At 34.2% G+C, this 21,767-nt stretch overlaps 1 protein-coding gene across 3 annotated transcripts in view; it reads left to right on the forward strand.

The window, feature by feature from the left end:
• LOC116463738 (arf-GAP with Rho-GAP domain, ANK repeat and PH domain-containing protein 2) overlaps positions 1-21,767 on the forward strand; it is a 182,333-nt gene that overhangs the window by 12,716 nt on the left and 147,850 nt on the right. For all 3 annotated transcript variants that reach the window (XM_058434826.1, XM_058434827.1, XM_032146988.2), the window contains exons 2-6: positions 1,803-2,866; positions 17,005-17,063; positions 18,165-18,241; positions 18,987-19,078; positions 20,727-21,080. In XM_058434826.1, coding sequence (XP_058290809.1) covers positions 1,962-2,866; positions 17,005-17,063; positions 18,165-18,241; positions 18,987-19,078; positions 20,727-21,080 — 1,487 coding nt within the window. In that variant the 5' untranslated portion in view covers positions 1,803-1,961. The remainder of the gene's footprint in view (positions 1-1,802; positions 2,867-17,004; positions 17,064-18,164; positions 18,242-18,986; positions 19,079-20,726; positions 21,081-21,767) is intronic.

Here is a 21,767-nt window from a genome sequence, read left to right on the forward strand (position 1 = left end):
GGCTTATCTGAGAATTGAGTTTGTATGTAGTGTTGACGTGTAACTTTTCTTTTTTTAAAATTATTTATTTATATATTTATTTATTTATTTTTGAGATGAAGTCTCGCTCTGTCGCCAGGCTGGAGTGCAGTGGCGCCATCTCGGCTTACTGCAACCTCCGCCTCCCAAGTTCAAGCTATTCTCCTGCCTCAGCCTCCTGAGTAGCTGGGATTACAGGCACGCACCCCCACACCCAGCTAATTTTTGTATTTTTAGTAGAGACGGGGTTTCACCATGTTGGCCAGGATGGTCTCGATCTCCTGACCTCAAATAATCCACCCACCTCAGCCTCCCAAGGTGCTGGAATTACAGGCTTGAGCCACCGCGCCTGGCCGAGGTGTAACTTCTTTGTGTGTGACATTTTAGCATTTTAGGTGTTACTCTGGGATGCCTTATTGACAAAGGCATTTCCTGCCTTTCATCATTTATTTTGTATTTTTATTTCTCTGCTCCTGCAGTGTGTCCTGAAGAAGATATATTCTTTCCCTTTTATCCTATACCTGTTTTGTTACTGCTTGCTGATATTTTAAAATAGTTGAAGCCATAGCTTATGGGCAGTCGGTGTGTGGCATATGCAGAGTCTAAGTAGTGCCTTTTGTGGAGGGGTTTTTCAGTCCTGCATCAAAGCTTACTCAGGGAAATTTCCCTTGTTTGGGTGTGTCTCATTTTATTACTTCAGTATATGTGTGTCATGCCTGCTCTGTACTTTTTTATTGACGCACAATGTACAGAAAGTTGCACATATGCATTTTCATAAACTGAACACACCTGTATAATTAGCATCTGGAAAAATGGACTTTTAAAAAAAGTTTAATTATTTTGTTTGGGAGAAAAATAAACCTTCATGAATCTGCTGTGTACATTGGAGGACGTGTGACCTTTAAACCTTTACCTTGTCCTTTCCTATTAGCATATTTTCTGTTATCTAATGTATTTAAGAATTAGCTGATTATTCAATGTCATATCTTGTATATCACTATTGTTTACATACAATGCTGCCTGCTTTTATGAAATGAAAATTATTGAACTGAGAAATATGTTCTGACTGGTTTTTAAATATTTGAAAGAACATGCAGTGAAAGGGAAAGTTGTTGTATTCAACTACTGTTAAGAAAATTGCATAAAACTTGAAAGTCAAAAGAACATTATTTCAGTGCCTTTTCGGGAATATTGTTTAACAGGACCACCTTAGAGATATTTTAATCCCAATTTTAATTCCTGTGCTTGACTTGTCTATTTATTATTTGAGTAGCACGTAGACACTGAGAAGTTACCTGTATGCTTATAGATTTTTGTCCAGTAGAAAAGATAACCCCAAATGTTATGGCTTATTATCCTGTAGGACATTAAACAGTTTTTTATCTAACCTAGCTGTCCTATTCTAATACTTTAAAAAAGCCCTTTCTGATGAACTAGATACATCTTTTCCACAAATGCTCTTGGATCCAATCTTACTGACTTACTGGTTCCCTCACTTTTAATTAATAAGTTGAATAAAGTTTTTGATATATGTTCATTCAGTACATGTGTCAGTGTCATTTTTTTTCACCTTTTTGAAAGTCATAGTTTGATGCTGTCATAGCATTTCTGTCCTGTACCTTCACATACTGAGAAACTGGTTTTCTAGGGCATGCAAAGCAATGCACAAAGATTCCAAATGCAAAGTGAAAGTTAGTGTCCTAATTTCTGTTGTTTTTTCAGAGAAAGTATATAAAAGTAGGTTTTAATAATTAAAATAGCCTAATAAATCTTTTTTTTTCTAGGCTTAAGCACATAAAGCAGTCACTGTGAAGAAAATAACATTTTAAGAAACTTTTCTGTCACAATTGATAGAGGAAAAGCCAGTAGAGAAGTGCATCATCTTGTGTGTGTGTCTCATCGTGCCACTTTTTGTAATTCAGCTTAGTAATGAAGCCACCATTATGTCCTCAGTCAGTGAAGTAAATGTGGATATAAAAGATTTCCTAATGAGCATTAATTTGGAGCAGTATCTCTTACATTTCCATGAGTCTGGTTTTACTACTGTGAAGGACTGTGCAGCAATAAATGACAGCCTGCTGCAGAAAATTGGAATATCACCTACAGGTCACCGTAGGAGGATACTTAAACAGTTACAGATAATCTTGTCAAAAATGCAAGACATTCCAATATATGCAAATGTCCATAAAACAAAGAAGAATGATGACCCTTCAAAGGATTACCATGTTCCATCTTCTGATCAGAATATCTGCATAGAACTTTCCAATTCTAGTAGTGTTCAGACATCTAGCCCACCGCAGTTGGAGACTGTTACAAAAAATCTTGAAGACAATGATGCCAGCCTGGAAAGAAGCCAGTATCCTCAATCAGATAATAAGCTGTCTCCTCCTAAAGGCGACTTCCCCACTGCAGAAGAACCACACCTGAATTTGGGTTCTTTGAATGATTCTTTATTTGGTAGTGAAAATATTAAAATAGAATCATTGATTACAAAGAAGACTATGGATCACACAATTGAAGAACAACAAACAGAAAAAGTTGAATTGATCACAGAAAATCTCAGTAAGCTCCCTAATGCAGACTCGGAATGCCTTTCTTCTGTTGGCTGTTCCACATCAGGAACAAATTCTGGAAATGGAACAAATGGTTTATTAGAAGGATCACCACCATCCTCATTCTTTAAGTTTCAAGGAGAAATGATTGTAAATGACTTGTATGTTCCATCATCACCAATCCTAGCACCTATGAGAAATCGTAGCAAGTTGGTTTCAAGACCATCTCGATCTTTTCTGCTAAGACATCGACCTGTACCAGAGATTCCAGGGTCAACAAAAGGAGTTTCTGGGAGGTAAGAATCTTTACAATAAGCTGTAAATATTCAATTTGAGGGCATTTAGTGATTTTTAAAGTTATATTTTCAGTGTTCCTATCTAAATTTGACTGTATTCATTTACCTATTCATCCAACCTTTTCTTTTAAAAAAATGTCCTCATCCCATTGGACATTTTTTCACAGAGTCTGTTTCCAGCTAATAATGCCTGGGACTCTTTAGCTTTTCCCTATTTAATTGGGGGGACATCCCTTCCCTTAATTCTACCTGGATATTCCTTTCCATACCAAGTCTCCACACCTACAATACTTGTAGTCTTTCCATTAGTGCAGTTCTCATATTTGAAATGTTGACTCTGTCTCCCCAGTAGATGATTTGTTCTTTGACAGAGAACATGGTTTTAATGTTTGTATCTCTGCTGCCTGGTACAATGCTTGGCACCAAGTAATAATTCAGCACACATCTATTGAACTTCGTATTTAGTCACTGTGCTCAGTGGGAAGATGCAAAGAGGAATACGGTGACTTGCAGTCTCGTATAGAAGTCACATGTAAAAAGATGGTGACAGGCAGCTCAGTATGAAGCTAGGCTCACTAGAGATGAGACCTCTGGGACCCCAAAGAGGGGCTCTACCAGTGTAGGTTCTTATACTCAGGTAGTAAGTCATTGGTATCCCGAGGTAACAGGAGGATTACCTAAACAGTTTGGGAGGAGGTAATTTATAGCAAAAGAGGTCATCAGCTTTAGCTTTCAGAATTTATTAATCTCAAAGTTATACCTAAAATAGTTGTGGTTTTCTCCAGGGTTGGAGTAGGATGTTGCTTTTACCATTAAAAGTTAACACTTGTCTCTCTGCTGAAACATGAGGCTGTTCAAGTTTGACTGTTACTGTAGTGGCACTAAATGCTTTACACACTTCCTGCACAGGATCCACGCTGGAGTTTCAGCAGGATTCCTCTCTCCCCCCACGCCTGCTGTTCCCCCTACTCCCTTTGAATCTGTGGCTGCTACTGATTCTCTTGGCCTTAGATACCTTTGGTAATTGCAGTGCAAATAGTTTTTGCAAGAGAAGGGTGGAAATTTAGTGTTTGTGAGAGAAAACATGACCATTTACAAGGCTCTGTTAATATAAGTATCTCCTATTAGAGCGTAAACGTTTTGATGGCAGAGGCTCTAATTAATTTGTCTTTATCTTGACATCCCTAGTGCCAGTAGCAAAGTCTGATATTTCCTAGTAAATCAATATAGTGTCATGTATTAACCACATTTATTAAACAACTAGTGTCATCTATTAAACACTAGTTTGGTTTATAATTTTGCAGGAGTTATCTAATGTAAGGGCCACTCAAACTCCATGTGAACATGGAGTAGGTAATGTTCACCCCATTTTACTTTTGAGGTAACTGAGCCTTGGGTTAATTTCTCCAAGATCACATGGGTAGTGAACTAGGATTTCCTACCAGTACATCTGACTCTAGCTCCCACTTCCTTAACCACTTATTGAGTACATATTGTTGAAAATGTTGATTGCCTATATAAGAATTGGATTATTTATTGGGATTGTAAAGGACACTCATTTTGTTTGACACTTTAGCTTTAAAATATTTTGCTAATTTTGAATAATTTAAAGAAGGTGAATGAAAAATGACGTCTTCAGATGGCAGATGTTTTTGACATGCCAGAAGGGTTTACTATGTGTACACATGTTAAAGCTGCATCTCTGCCAGGACTGAATCCCTTTGGGAGCTGTAAAGGATCACCTCACATAAGAAGCATTTGATTTAAGTTTCAAACAGTCTGTGCTAATTTTCATGAATTTTACAGAGAATCTTGATACTCATTTAGTTGTATACGGGCAGCAAAATTCCACCTCTTTCTTCTTAGGGTCCTAGCTGGGCCTGAGAATTAAATGGATATAAAACAGATTAACAGAAGAAAAGCATACAAATTTATTTCATACAAGTAATGTGAGTTTTATGTGGCACGAGAATCCTCATAAAGAGATAAAGACCCAAATAAGCAGTTAGAGTGAAACGCTTAAATAATGAATTGCAAAAAGAGTAGTAAGTTGTGAAAAACCAACTAAATTATGTGGGGAGGCTTAAAAGATAAGTTTTTTATAACAAGGCCTGTACAGAATTCTTTGGCCTCAACTTCTTGTCCTTGAGGACAGGATGTTAATTTCTTTTAGGGGAATTTCATCTTCTGCTTTTAAGGAAGCTGGAAGATCAAGAGTCCTCTTTTTACACCTGTTATTTTCCAATATTTGAATTAAATGCCTTTATTCAAAATAGTAAGAGTGCCGGAGTGGTATATTTTCAACTCCTTCCATTGTAAGCTTTGTATCATATGAAAAGCTCGTTATTCAATTTGTGACTGAGTCTTTGAGAGTGGAAACAACATTAAAATTAGTAGTAAATAATTTAGTACTAGCTATATCATAGCACTGTTTTCTTTTTCATGTGATTTTTAGGCCAGATTACCTATCCTAACCTTTCTTTTCTTTGATTATGGTAGTTAATAGCAGCAATGCTTTTGTGGTGCTCAGATCATAAAATGAGCAAATAAATTATTTTCGGACTTCACTGTTTGTTTTTCCTTGTGCGCCTTCCCTATGCTGCAAATAGTAATTCCATGATTTTAAAGTGTTATAATATGACTTTTTAAATCAAACTGTGGGTTATGTAATGTGAGTTTCTCTTTGGTCAAGTAATAACACCTGCAAATGATATTTAGTGCATTCCTTGATATACGAAATGAAAATATTTCTTTATGGCCTGTGTTTTTAAAGGAATTACTAAACATTTCATACAGCTGCTCAAAGGAATGTGGATGTCGACTTTGAAGTGTTTTCCTGACATAGGGCTCTTTGTTTTTCTGTCCCTGGACATGTGCCCTCCTGCCTCCTTCCTCTCAACAGAATCTGATAGAATTGATGCTCTATCAAATTTTTTGTCTTTGTTGTGAACTTGGGTTCTTCCCTGAATTCCTGCCTGCTCCTTTTACCTGGAGGGCTGGCCTGGACGATAACCTCAGGTTATCTTTTGAACTATCTCTTGAGAGCTAGATCAGGACTAGGCTCCAAGCACCAGCTCCTTCCTTATCACCTTCACTTGGAGGCCTTGCTAGTCCCTGGGAGCCCTCCAAGCAGAAAGTGGATGCCACATTGCCATGGGAGTTGTAGGTGTGTCATGTGATCTTATGCAGAGTCGTCTTAGTGCCCCAGGCAGGAAGGAATCTCACAGCTACTGAAGGAAGTAAATTTTTCCTCCTCGCTTTAATGATTTTTATACATCTTTCATGCAATTGTATTATCCTTGGGATAGGTCTCAAAGCCTTCTTTGTAAGGTGTAGTGCCTCTGAATGTTTTGGGGGTAAGGGCAAATGAAGAAGCAGAAGTAATGGGAAAGGGATGGTGTGCAAAGCTGCACTGTTGTGGAAGTACAACTGTTAGAAAACTGAGGTGCTGTGTTGACTCCTTGAGGGCTTTTCAAAAGTTTGAAATCTAAACCTGAAGTCTCCTGTGTTCTTTGAACTTTCTATTAAAAATAAAAATCTTGGATATTTTTCCTCTGTATTCACATAGGCATTCAAAATGGTTGACACTGTTTTATAGATTTTAATGTCAACAATACATATGAGCAAAAAGTACAGAAAAGTAATCAGCATTTGTTTACTGCACTGAATAAGAAATATACAGAAGGATATCCTTCATTTTGAAGAAAATTTTACATTTCACATTATAGTAGAAAAATATTTAGCAATCTTAACATTTCGATTTCTTTCTTTTAAAATGCTTTTTAAATTCTATGAAAAAAGACTATTTTAATATTTGCTAAATTTTGAATTGAATAGATAAATAATTAAATCTAAATTTAAATAGTAGATTTATTGTTAGAAGGTGAGGGTATCTATCTGCTCAATAATCTAAGTTAAAAAGTCATTACATTTATATTTCTTTTTGTAAATCCATCTTGTTTGAAAAATGTATAAAATTGAAATGTTTGCTAGTAGATTAAAAAATTCATGATGTTGTAAACTTATGTGTTGCAGTAGTTCTGTAATGATAATTCATTCTTACCCTAAGGATGTTTTTTAAAACTTCACAGATTGAGGCTTAATTATCTGTGCATTGTCAGTTTCACATTATTGGTCTATGCTGTAATTACACTCTCATGCTTTCTGAATTCAGATTTGTCTGTTTTAGTTAGATATTATGAAAACCTCAGGGCAGTGTTAAACTGCCACCTAATGATTGTGTGTTTTTTTTTTTTTTTAAATTTCACTCTAGAATGACCCACAGTGTGTTATCAATTGTGAGAACTGTGTTTTTATTTATTTGTTCATTTATTTATTATTTTTAACATTTTGTGAAATGATGTTCCACATATGGCATGTAATTTTTTTTTTTTAATTTGGCTGCCTTGTCAAAGTAGTAAGTAAGTACAGTTCATAAGGGGATATCTTTGACATTAACCTTTATGCCACTGCTTTTCTGGGCAACTTTAGTGATTAAAAATATTTAAAAAAATAAAACCTGTAGGTATGCTGAACACCCACTTTTATAATCAGAGTGATTCATTACCTTCTTTTCTTTTATATTCAGGTTCTTTAAACAAACCATTTTAATTCTGATACCAATGATAGTTGTCTTTGTCTCTGACTACCATGATGAAATACCGTAGACTGGGTAGTTTAACCAATAGAAATTTTTCTTATTGTTCTGGATACTAAAAGTCTGAAATCAAGTGTTAGCATCCTTTGGTTTTGGTGACAGCTCTCTACTAGCTATCAGATGGTGGCCTTCTTGATGTCTGCTTATGTGGGCTTTGTTCCTAGGCTGAGAGAGAGCCATCTCTGGTTTCTGTTTTTAGAAGGCTACCAGTTCTGTTGGAACAGGTCCCCACCTTTATGACTGTATTTAACTTTAATTACTTACCTAATTTAAATACAGTCACATTATGGGTTAGAGTTTGAACATATGAATTTTGTGGGGTGGGAACACAATTTTATTCACAACAATAGTTTTTCTTGTATAGAAATTTGTTAATTCTCTATTTAAGTAATAGAATTTAGGTATTTTCAAAGGCCTTACAAACATACTACATTCCACAGGCAAAGACTGTTTATAGTAGGTCAGCCCGTCACAATTGAACATCTGCAGATTTCCTCTATTTTCAGATTTAGGGTTTTAAAAATAATAAAATCGACATAGGGAAAATATTAACAAGACATTTAGCAAGTTAATGTGAATCAGAATCATTGATATTTTTGATATGGGTTTTATTTTTAGATTTTATTATTATTTGGGGTTTTAAAACATTATTTCCATTTGAACATAAGTTTTAACTTACTAAAATAAAGCTTTATTTTAGAATTTCCCTTTTCTGAAACTCCACAAATCAAGCTGTAAATATACATGCTTCATTTCCCAAGATCATTTACATATGACAAGATTTCTGAGCCCCTCAACAATGACATATATTACCTGGATATGTTTATGATGCTTGGGGCATTTTTTCAACAAGGGTTAGTTTGTTGGTCCAAAGCACTGAGGGAAAGGGAAAAAGGGGTACAATACAAGGATGAGGATGAGGTTATGACTTTCAGGGAATTTATGAGGAAGAAGGAGGTACCTTCTCAGTGTTTAGAGTTAAGCTAGTAATTCTGGCTTCCTGGTCAGAAACTGTAGTATGAGTCATATTTAAAAAATGGTTTGAAAGCCACAACAAAAATATTAAGACAAAATTATTTATAAATTGGAAAATTTCAAACATACATAAGAGTATGCAAAATATCATGTTACCGTATAATACCATCTAGATTAAAAAAAAATCTTACCATAGTAGAGCCAGACTTTAGTTTATTGAGAAATAATGAATTCAGCTAACTTTTCTGCCTCCTTCCTTTGTGCCCAGAAGTAACCAGTATTCTAAAACTGGTGTTTATCCTACTCATGCATGCTTTTGTACTTTTACTACAGATGCAATAGCATTGTTGTAGATGTTTTTGATTAATGAAAATGATATTCTTTTGTAGTCTGGTGTTTCACTTAATACTTTTGTGATTTGTCCACATCATTATATGTATTTTATATAACTGTTGTATAATATTTGATTTTAAAAACATAATTTATTCTCCTAGGTTGTTGACACTTTTTCACTATTCCAAATATGAAGTGTTCATTTTGAGGACTTTAAGAAACAAATACACACATTAGGTTTACCAGGAGGACCAACAATTTTTTTCTGTAATAAAAATAACATTTTTTGCTGAGTTTTTGTATTATGCAGGCCACTGCCTTATGCTCTGTAAAAGCATCATCTCATTAATCATCATAATACTCCTAGGCAGCAGGCCCTGGATTATTCCCCGTTTAATAAATGTGGAAAGCAGGTTCAGAACTTTCAAGTAACTAGGCTAACATCATAAAAGTATAAGAACAGGAGAGGATGATGACTACGGTTCAGTTTTTAATTTTCACAAATCAACATGCTTTATATTTCAAAGTTAAAAGCAGTTTTCAGGATAACTGGTGGTAAAATAGTAGAAAAGAAAGACAAAATTGACCTTGAATCTTGGCTTTCTTCTTCTTAGCTGTGGGACTTGGGCTGGGAGAGTTTCCCACCTTTATTGGTAGGACTAGGACACCAAGTCTTACCTCATAGGGCTGATACAAGGAATTAATGTGAGCTGTAGATAAATAAAGACACTTGCTTTTTGCTTTGGGCATGATAGGTGTTAAAATATAGGAAAGGTTGTGATAATTTATTAGTAGATAAATGAAAATGTAAGTTGCTACTCAAGAGTTTTCAAAACAACTTGCTTCCTATATTTGTGCTAATTTTTCATCTCCAGCAGTTCATCTGAACTTGGTTGATAGATTTGGTAATCCCTTGTAGGTAGATATTAAATGAGGAAATCAATACGAATTATCACAAACTTTTTTCTTCACATTTTATTTATTGGTAAAACCAACAAAATATTGCTTAAAAATTCCACTAATGGATATACTTAAAATATTCAAAATCTTTTTTTTTTTTTAATTTAAGTTAAGCATTGTGGCTTAGGTCCTGGGAAAGGAACAAGACTGCCTAGGTTTGATCTCAGATTAGTTACTCGTGAGCTGTATGAACTTGAGTAAGTGACCTAACCCCTTTCTGTGCCAATTTTGCCTACTTTTAAAAATGTGGAAAATAATCTTATTTCTCATTTTTTAAAAATCTGTATACTATATGTGTGTGTTTGTACACATGCGTGAGTCCTTTGATGATGGCCACCCATTCTGAGAAATATGCCATTAGGTGCTTTTGTCCTTATTTGGACATCATGGGATGTACTTACACAAACCTAGATGGTATAGCCTATTACATACCTAGGCTATATGGTAGAGCCTACTCTTCCTAGGCTACAAACCTGTACAGCATGTTGCTGTACTGAATTGTAGGAAATTGTAAGACAGTAGTAGATATTTGTGAATTTAAACAAATCTAAACATAGAAAAGGTACAGTAAAAATATGGTGTAAATATAAAAAATAGTACACTTGTATAGGGCACTTACTGTGGGTGAGTCAGTGAGTGGTGAGTGAAGCTGAAGCCAAGGACATTACAACACTGTAGACTTTATAGACCCTGTACACTTAGGCTACACTAGATTTATAACAATACTTTTTCTTCAATGACAAATTAACCTTAGCTTATTATAACTTTTTAATTTAACTTTTCAAGCTTCCTACTCCCTTGTAGTGACACCTAGCTTAAAACACACGTTGTACAGCTGCACAAAAATATTCTTTATATCCTCATCCTATAAGCATTTTTCTATTTTTAATTAATTTTTAAAAATGTATAAAATTTACAACTCTTCCCGTTCCCATCTTCTGGAAGGTCTTCAAGGACAGTTGCATGCATGGAGCTGTCATCACCTATGATAACAATGCCTTCTCCTGGAATACAACTTGAAAGACCTGACTGAGGCTATTTCACAGTTATCTTAAAAAAAAAATAAGTGGAAGAAATATACTCTAAAATAAAAAAGTATAGTAAATATATGACCCAGTGAAATGATCACTTATTATCAAGTATTATGTACTGTGCATGATTTTATGAACTATACTTTTATATGACTGGCAGTGCAGTGGATTTGCTTGCACCAGCATCACCACAAACATGAATAATGTGTTGTACTGTGGTGTTGCAATGGCTACAATGTCACTAGGCAATAGGAATTTTTCATTCTCATTATGTTCTTATTGGATCACTGTCATATGTTCAGTCATTGATCAAAACATGGAGGGGATGACTACACACACACACACACACACACACGTGTGCCTATATGTAAAAATCTGGGACCTATCTGGCATATTGTAAATGCTCAGTAAGAAGCAGTGATATTAATTACTAGTGCAAGTTACCAAAGACGTTCAAAATTTGAGTACTGCTCCACTCGAGGGTTCCAATCAGTAGTAAGTACTTGCGTTAGTAGTATACAAATGTCAGGAAACAATTACAGCTTTATAAAAGTATCAAGAATCTGGAGATAATGAACAAATAAAGGATGCTTTTAAAAAAGGTTTTACCTTTTAGGTATGACCCAAACAGTATAGCTTTGCGCATTTTGTGATCTTAAAAAAATTGCAGTCTTATAGTGAGTATATTTTTAGTCTAGCTCATTTTGCTTAACTTTGAGAATCATTCATGTTTGTGCCTGTGGTTATAGTTTGTTCATTTTTACTGCTGTATAGTATTTTATTGTATGAATATGCTATAATATCCATTCTTAATTTTGTTAGATATTTCATATTTTCCACCTTATCCAATATTTTATGTGTATATTTATTTGTAGGTGCATGTGTGTATATATATATACATGCATATAGTGTAAATATGTGTATACACATATAAATCAACTTAGACATAATTTACATATAAAATGGACTAATTTTCAGTATATACATGCTTATGTGACCACTATAACAATTAAGATTTAGAACATTTCCATCACTCATCTCCACTTTTCCCAAAATTCTCTTGTGACCATTTGCAGTAAATTCCCTACTTCCTGAATCAGGCACCTGTAGATTTCACTATTAGTTAGTTTTGCCTGTTTGGGAATTTTATATAAATGGAATCACACAGCAGGTCATCTTTTGTATCTGACATCTTTATTCAGTATGATGTTTTTGAGATGTGTCTGTGTTGTTGCATGTCAGATTGTTTTTATTGCTGAATAGTGTTTCTTTGTGTGAATCTCCAATTTGTTTCTCCATTTGCCCATTGACATATATTTGGGTGGTTATTCTTGAGGCATATTTGTATGCATGGCTGTTGAATACAGATCTAGGAGTAGGATTGCTGTGTCATGGGATATGTATATTTTCCATTTTTGTAGATAATGCAAAATGGTTCTTATAAAGTAGTTGTATGAATTTGCATTACCATCAACAGTGTATGTGCATTCCTCTTGTTTCATACCCTCAACATTTGTGTGTTTTTTGTTAGCCATGTAGATACACGTGTAGTGTTATTTTATTGTTGTTTACACTTGCATTTCATGATAACTAATGAGATTGAACACCTTATGTGCTTGTTTATTGACCTTTTGCTACATTTATATCTTTTTGGTGTGGTGCCTTTTCAGATCTTTCACCTATTTTGGTTTTGGTTGTTTGAAATTGCATTTTTTGTGTGTTCCTTAAGTGTTATTTATTCTTAAGAGTTACTGATAAACTGTGGGTATAAACCCCTTGTACAATATATCTTCTGCCTCTGCATATTGTTTTTATATTCCTTAATGGTGACTTTTTAATGAGTAAGAGTTCTTCATTTTAATTTAGTCAAATTTATGTGCACTTTCCTTTAGAGTTAAAACTGTTATGTCTTAGGACACATGAAAATCTTCTATTTTTATCTTCTAGCTTTATTGTTTGGCCTATTACACTGGGATTTATAATCTGTCTTGAATTGGTTTCTGTGTATTGTCTGAGGTAGGAGTAAATTTTCATTTGCTTCCGTATAGATGTACAGGTGCTCTAGTCTTTCAAAAGACCATACTTTCCTCATTGCTATAGGTTGATGTCTTTGGCTTAAATGCAATTGGATCTCTGTTCTTTTTTTTTTAATATTTTAGTTTCAGGGTACATATGCTGGGTTGTTATATAAATAAACTTGTGTCACAGGTGCTAAGCCTAGTACCCAATACTTATTTTTTCTGATCCTCTGCTTCCTCTCACTTCTCCCCTTCTAGTAGGCCACAGTGTCTGTTGTTCCCTCTTTTGTGCTCATATGTTCTCATCATTAAGCTCTTACTTACAAGGGAGAACATGTGCTATTCGGTTTTCTGTTCCTGCATTAGTTTGCTAAGGAAAATGACCTCCAGCTCCATCCACGTAACTGGGTCTCTTTAAGTGGGTTCTTAATCCTAGTTCAATAGTCTATTATCCTTTTTATCAGTAATACGGTGTTTTAATTACTACAGCTGTATAATAAATCATGAAACCTGGTAGAGTATGTCTTCTCACTGTACTCTTTAAAAATTTGTCATTATTGGTCCTTTGTTTTTCACATGTATTTTAGCATCAGTTTGTTAAATCTCACACACCCCCTTTCCAGTAACTCTTTTGATTAGGATTGCATTGACTCTACAGATTCATATAGGGGGTATTGTCATATTTGTAATATCTAGTATTTCATATTTTTAAAATTTTATTAGATTTTTTTCTGATTTTCTTGGTAATGTTTTCCAGTTGAGTTCTTGCAAATCTTTTGCTAGATTTAATTCTAGGTTTTGGTAGTTTTTTAATGCCCTTATACTATATGGCACCATTTTAATGTTTCATTTTGTTTATTGATATTTGGGGATGGAATTGATACTTATATGTCAACCCTATTAGTAAGTTTGCTAAAATCATTTTTATTTTTATTTTTGTATTTTGTATTTTATTTATTTATTTTTGAGACCCTGTCTCACTCTGCCACCCAGCCTGGTGTGCAGTGGCGTGATCCTGGCTCACTGCAACCTCCGCCTCCCGGGTTCAGGAGATTCTCCTGCCTCAGCTACCCCAAGTAGCTGGGATCACAGTCACGCGCCACCATGCTCAGCTAAGTTTCATGTTTTTAGTAGAGATGGGGTTTCTCCATGTTGGCCAGGCTGGTCTCAAACTCCAGGCCTCCGGTGATCTGCCCACCTCTGTTTCCCAGTGCTTGGATTACAGGTGTGAGCCACCATGCTTGGCTGCTGAATTCATTCTGAAACAACTCCTTTTGAGGTCAAAAAATATATATAATAAATTATAATCCCTTACAGCATGTAATTTGATGAGTTGTGAAAGATATGTAAACCTATGAAATTTTTACCATAAACAAGAAACAGAGCAGTTCTGTTACTTCTAAGAGTTTCTTAGTTTCTTATACAGTCCATCCCTGTTTCACATGCTCATATAGAATAAGATAGAATATGCAGTCCTGCACCACGCAATGATGTTTTTGTCAGTGATGGACCACAGATATGACATTGGTCCTGTAAGAATATAATGGCTATACCACGTAACCTATGTGTGAAGTAGGCTGTACCATCTAGGTTTATGTAAGTACACTCCATGATGTTTGCAAAATGATGAAATTGCCTAACAACCTATTTCTCAGAATGTATCCCTGTCATTAAACCATGCATGACTGTATTTCTTATGTCTTGCTTCTTTTGCTCAGCATGATGATTTTTGAGATTTATTTAGATTATTGTTTTTTATTAGTAGTTTTTTTTTCTTTCAGCTGGGTAGTAGTCTCTTGGATCCATACACCACTATTTGTTTATCATTTACTTCTTGATGTCTATTTGGGTTTTTTCAAGTTTTTCATTATTGAGAATAAAGCTCCTGTGACCATTTGTATACAGGTCTTTCTGTGAACATATATTTTCAATATTATTGGTAGGATTGTAATAGCTGGGCCTTGAAGTTTGGTGAATGTTTATTTTTATAAGAAAATACAAGCAATTTTCCAAAATGGATACACCCTTTTACATTCCTGCCAGCGGTATTTATTTGTTTGTTTGTTTGTTTATTTGCTGCCAGCAGTATTTAAATGTTCTAATTATTCCACATATTCTCCAACACTTGATATCAACATCCTTCATTTTAGCTATTTTAATGTGTATGTGGTGGTATCACACATTCATATATTTTGTGATACAACTATTTGCATTTTTCCATTTTGTTTATTTTATTTATTTTTTGAGACAGGGTCTTGTTCTATTGTGCAGGCTGGAGTGCAGTGATGCAGTCATGACTCACTGCAGCCTCAACCTCCTGGGCTGAAGTAATCATCCCACCTCAGCCTCCCAAGTATCTGGGACTACAGGCATGCACCACCACCCCTAGCTAATTTTCGTATTTCTTTTTTTTTTGTAGAGATGGGGTTTCATTATGTTGCCCAAGCTGGTTTCAAACTCCTTTAGATAATAATCTAAATAAGTCTCAAAAATCATCATGCTGAGCAAAAGAAGCAAGACATAAGAAACACAGTCATGCATAGTTTAATGACAGGGATACATTCTGAGAAATAGGTTGTTAGGCAATTTCATCATTTTGCAAACATCATGGAGTGTACTTACACAAGAAATCTGCCCACCTTGGCCTCCCAAAATGTTGTGATAATAGGCATGAACCACTGTGCCCAGGCTTAAAAAAAATAGCATTTATTATTATTTATTTTTGTAGAGACAGGGTCTCTCTATATTGCCCATGCTGGTTCTTTTTTGTTCTTGTGTGTGTGCTTTGTTTTTGTTTTTTTGAGACAAAGTCTTGCTTTGTTGCCCTGGCTGGAGTGCAGTGGCACGATCATGGGTCACTGCAGGGCTCCGCCTCCTGGGCTCAAGCAGTCCTCCCACCTCAGCCCCCTGAGTTGCTGGGACCAGAGGTGAACACCACCATGGCAGGTTAACCCATTTTAAAATTGAGTTGTATTTCTTATTACTGGATTGTAAGAGTCCTTTTTTTGGTTTGGGCAAATCACTTGTCACTAGTACTTGACATTATAAATTTTAAATTTTGGTAAAGACTAAATTTCAATGTTTTTTAGGGTTTTAGTTTTTTATTCTATTTAGGAATCTTTGCCTACTCAGATGTTACAATGATTTTTCTCTCATATTTTTCAGAATTTCTAGAGTTGTAGCATTAAACATTTGGGTCCCAACTCCACTTTGAGTTAATTTTTGTGCATGATATGAAGCAAAAGTCGACATTCATTTCTTTTAATCATTGAGATATCCAGTTCCAGCAACATTTGTTGAAAGGGCTATTCTTTTTCCACCACATTTCTTCGGAACTTTTTTCTTAAATCAATGGACCAAAGTTGTGTGGGACTGTGTATGTGGACTTTCTATTCAATTCCATTGATTTATATGTCTGTACTTTCAGCAATGGCACAATGATTGGATTACTGTAGTTTTAGATTAAATATTGAAATTGTATAGTATAAATCTGCCAGTTTTGTTCTTCTTTTTAAAAGTTATTTTTCCATTTTTTAGATGGAAAAGAGAACTCTGTTATATGATAGAAGGCCTTCATTACCCTCTGCTTCTACAATGTTTACCTCTGCTACTGCTGTTATCATGTTGTATTCTAAATAATTGCCCTGTAATATCTTCCTCCTGAAACTGTAAGATCTTTGAAAGATCTTGTGTGTATTTTCATATTGTGTCTACAGAGCCAGACACATTTTTGACTCTGTATTATAAAGCTAAAGACAAAAAGCTACACAAATACTGACATCTAGTTAGTAAATCTGTTTCAGAGATATGACTAGCAGTTTTGAAATTACTTTATGTGCATATTAGCATTGGAAAAATATGTTTACTTTTGTAAATTATAGATGTGAGTAGCAAACGCTTGTACAAAATGTCCTTTGCAAAGAAAATTTCTTCCTTTAAAAGTCTAAGTAGAAAAATACATTTGTGGAATTTGGCTATTCAGCTTTTTTCAAGTCAGAATTAATTTCTGAATATTGTTTTTTCTACCCAAAAGAATGTATATCTCTAATAAATCCTTAAATATAAATCATAAATATTTTCTCATAATATTTTCTAATAATTTTAATTTTACTCATAAATATCATAAATATTTCCATTCATAAATATTTTCTCTTGTTTTTTAAGCTATTTCCGTGAAAGAAGAAATGTTGCTACCTCAACTGAAAAATCTGTGGCATGGCAAAGTGAGTGTATGTGTTTAATGTCTCCTTAAATTAGAGCTCATTTGATAGTCTTAACTGTGTTAAAATCATGATTGTGAAGGCAGCCCACCTGTGGTATAGGGAACAGTGGAAATAACTGTCTGCCAGTGTTCACAGTACTTCAGACACTTTTAAAGTGTACTGAATAAAAGGCAATAACATACACTCTGACTCCTGGAAATTTGTACATGCTAATGTAAAAAGTTTTCTTTTTATACAAGCTTCATTTATCATTAGCCACAGTTGCAGGCATTTAACTAAATTAAATGGTTTCTGGCAGTCTGAGCTACAGAACAGAGATATATGTATGGAAAGTGATTTTGCCATGGTAACTGGAAAGCTCTCATTGTTGCTCTGGCAAATTGAACAGTGACAGAGGCTTTTCTTTCATTTTGAAAATTCTGATTATACAAGTTTGGGGACATTCTTTTTGACAATAAGATGTCAAACACTTGGGTACTGAATCTTTAAGAAAAATTTTTGCCATAGTAGAAATGCAAATATTGAGAATTCTTTTTTTGTAGATTAGTATAATTCAAGGATGGTGGAACTTCTCTTGAAATAATTTAGTTACAGATGCGTTAGTAGCTATGGCATTAGAGGAATTATATTAAATGCCTTCTGAGATTTTAAGTGATATCTAGCTATTATGTTAGTGACCTTTTTATAATTATTTATTGTAAGTTATAGAATTAAGCTTAATTTTCTGCCATTTAGAATATTTCCTTATTTAGGAATTAGCATTGTAAATGGCACCATGACAATTTCTTTTGTATGTGGGCAAATGTATTTGGTTATATTAATGTGGATCCTAGAGGTTGGGAAGGACATATGTGACAGGTTGCAATTTAAGGAGCAGTGAGTTATGTTTGTGAAGCAAGTGGTGGATACCATGAGTGTTATATCAAGAAGACGATGGGGAGAATTGATTTGGGGATAAGAATTAGCATAATTTGGACTCCTACAGAATAAAGCTTACGTTGTGATAATGCCATAAAAAACTCATGCTTTTATTCTTTTTTTAAAAACAGTATTTCACATTATTCACATCTTTCTGTTCTCATCCTATAATTCCCCTAAAAGATTCAAATGAGGAGAATTCATCTTCCATCTTTCCTTATGGAGAGACCTTTCTCTTCCAGAGACTAGAAAATTCCAAGGTTAGTCCCATACATTATAATTGTTTTCTATAATCAATTATTTGCTTTTCTGACTATTTGTACCTCTTCATTTTTCTCCAAGCTATTTGAAGAATGGCATTATATTGAATATTGAAATTTCCAGTCAGCAAAATTTTTGTTCAGTAAAATTATGGTAAAATCTGTACCTTTCAATATACATTATAGAAACACACTTTTATTTTGACTTCAGGAATCCAGGATAGTTTTAAAAATTTGCCACAAGGTTGGATTAATTAAATACAAGACAAACTCTATAAAACTTAAACACTCTCTAGATTTTTGCTTTGCCTTGTAGCCAAATGCAGACTTCCGAAGTGCATAGACTTCCAATTATGTATATATTTTAATTATTTAGTTTATCACTCATTCTTTTCTATTACTTGTGCTCTTTTGCTACATTATTTCTTGGTCTTGATAAAAGAGAAGTTGGAAGACTAAAATGAATCAAGAAGCAAAGGTACATAAATTTTATTTTTGGTTACCATCTTTTATTCTTACTTGAATTGATGAGTTAACGATTTGATAAAATAGTGAAAAAAATCAAAAGTCTGTTTAATGTAGACTATCTTTTTTTCTGAAAATTGATCTAAGTAATTATACTTATTTAATAAAACTAAACTCAGATATTATGGATTTTTTGTAGAATATTGCTACACACACAAACAAATCCCCAAACCAAAAAGCAAAACAGTATGTGTTTTTTGTTTGTTTGCTTTTTTAATAGAAGAGATCTATAAAGAATGAATTTTTGACCCAGGAAGAAGCACTCAAAGGGGAAGCAACTACTGCAACAAACTCTTTTATCATCAAATCAAGGTATGAGATCATGATTGATGATGATGAACTATTTAGAATAAACTGTTATACAATGTTGACTTCTCATTCATAGTATAATATTGTGTGTCAGAGAAAATAGTTTATGTTGATAAGTTCAAATTTTTCCCCTCTAAATATAAGCATAGCAGCACCCGTTTTATTAATTGAATTATGCTCTGTAAATCAAGTAAATAGTTGCATTCCGTGGCAGATTATTTTTGTCTTTTTCTCATGGAAACCACACCCCCTCCCCAAAGTAGCAAATACAGGTGACTGTGATTGCACATTAAAGATGAGAGATTATGTTAATAAAAAGGAGAAAAGGGCAGTGCAGAACATCACTATGCAAGTTGCAGACTTTACAAGCGTAATATATTCTTTTTATTGGAGTTTCAGCACTGGCAAGAAGCATGGCAATTCTCCAGTTATTTGGATCACATACGGAATTAGAATTTGTATGCACCAACTTCAATTTTGTTTTTCTCTCAACTTTATTGAAACTTGGCATACTGGATCATTACCTGATACTTCATTCTCTTTTTCTTAATTTTTAATTTTTGAGATTACATAGTAGATGTATATATTTCTGGGGTACCTAACATATTTTGATACAAGCATAATAATCACATCATGGAAAATGGAGTATTCATCCCCCAAAGCATTCCTCTTTTGTACTGCCAACAGTTTAATTATACTCTTTTAGTGGGACATTCATTTTATTTTTGTCTTTCATTTTCTAAGGCTAACATTGTTACAGGTTTCCCTCTGTTAAAGCTAAACAATTAAACATCTTTAGTAAACATTTGCCATTAATATAATGCAAAATATGAAAGGGCCAGGCTAAATTATTCTTTGAAGCAGTAATGGTTTTTAGAATGCTATATCCAGAAAGATGTAATTTGAGCCCAGGCATATCTGTTTCATTGATTAGCAAAAAATGTCCTTTGGCATTAATGAATTAGTTGATCTATTATGTCATTCCTTGAATCTGTAGAAATATGCTTAGCTATTATGAATGCATTCCAATAAATATTGTGCGTTACATAGCTTTTACTTCCTGAATGTACCCTAACTCTTTCTTGTTTTATAGCTAGCAGTGTGCTGCAATATTTTTCCTCATCAGCATTGCAAAATAATACTGATGCTCTCAGCAGTCAGGCATACTCTCTGTTTTATAGCATTATGGTGAAACATGGGGTCCTTGGAGTTGATTAGAGGATAGTAGAGAGGGGTAAACAAGTTGGAAATAAGATCTCCGTATAGATGAGTTAATGGTCCATGATGTTGCCCAGAGAGATTGGGCTGGCCACTTAATTGTGCTATTAAAGATGGTTAAATTGTGATGTGAAGAATATACCCAGTCTCCATCCTTAGCACCTGCCCCTAACCTTCCAAAATAAAAGGGATAAGATTAAATTATACCTAAGAAAAAACTTATAGTAGTATTCAAAGATGTCATAGGTTAATGAAATAATTTTACTTAGCTTTTCTGGAAGAGTTTAAAAAATTTTCAATAGGGTTAATGGAAACTCTAGGATTTTCCTGGCCTTATGTTTCTGTTATTAGTTATTTATAAATTTTCAAAATGTCACTGATGTCTTCAATCACATATAGTACTTTGAAATGTTTACATCATTTTTCCATTTAGCATATATGATAACAGAAAGGAGAAAATAAGCGAGGACAAGGTGGAAGATATTTGGATACCTCGAGAGGACAAAAACAATTTTTTGATAGACACTGCTTCTGAATCAGAATACTCAACAGTAGAAGAATGCTTTCAGAGTTTAAGAAGAAAAAATTCAAAGGCATCTAAATCTAGGACTCAAAAAGCATTGACTTTGGACTCCGTTAATAGGCACAGTTATCCATTAAGCTCAACAAGTGGAAATGCTGATTCATCAGCTGTTTCTTCACAGGCAATATCTCCGTATGCCTGCTTTTATGGAGCATCTGCAAAGAAGGTTAAATCAGGATGGCTGGATAAGCTCTCTCCTCAAGGGTATGTACGTATTCATTTATTTCATAAGTGGCGTATTTTTAAAATTTCAAGTTTATTCATTTCTAAACCTCCTGGGTTGCTGTTCCCCCACTCCACCTCCACACACACACACACATACACAGAGATGCCATTTTTAGGGACTTTCAGCACACTTTTGCTAGTGCTATTCTTTAGACATAAGGAGAGAGATGTGCAATGCAATGCTGCATTGAGGTCCAGAGTCACAAATTAAAATAGAAAGTTATGACCTCACATCTACTTTCTTAATGTTACCTTCTAAGTTCGCATCAAAATGCGCTAATCTGTGTCCCAGTATGTAACAAAGAAAAACAAGACAGACTGAGTTAGTATTACTCAGCCCACACTGTTTGGCTTTTGCTCATATCATAACAGTGTTCTGTTTGAGAATACAAGGCTTATTGTAGTTAGGGAAAAGTACATCTTTGTTAGGTTTAGGTCTTCACTGTTATTGATATATTGTTTTGATTTTTGTATGTTACACAGAAGGTCAGAGTCCCGTGAATATTATACTTTTCAATGGATTTATCAACAGATGTTTACAAAGAAACTTTTGTCCCTTAAGCATTTGACAGTACTGAGAAATCTTTGGGGAAGGATTATATTTAATTAGAATTGTTTACTGGCATCCTGATTTTTAGATGTCTTTTTGAAATATTTACTTGAAAT

The sequence above is a fragment of the Hylobates moloch genome, unplaced genomic scaffold, assembly GCF_009828535.3.
Source record: "Hylobates moloch isolate HMO894 unplaced genomic scaffold, HMol_V3 SCAFFOLD_56, whole genome shotgun sequence".
NCBI classification, from domain to species: Eukaryota; Metazoa; Chordata; class Mammalia; order Primates; family Hylobatidae; genus Hylobates; species Hylobates moloch.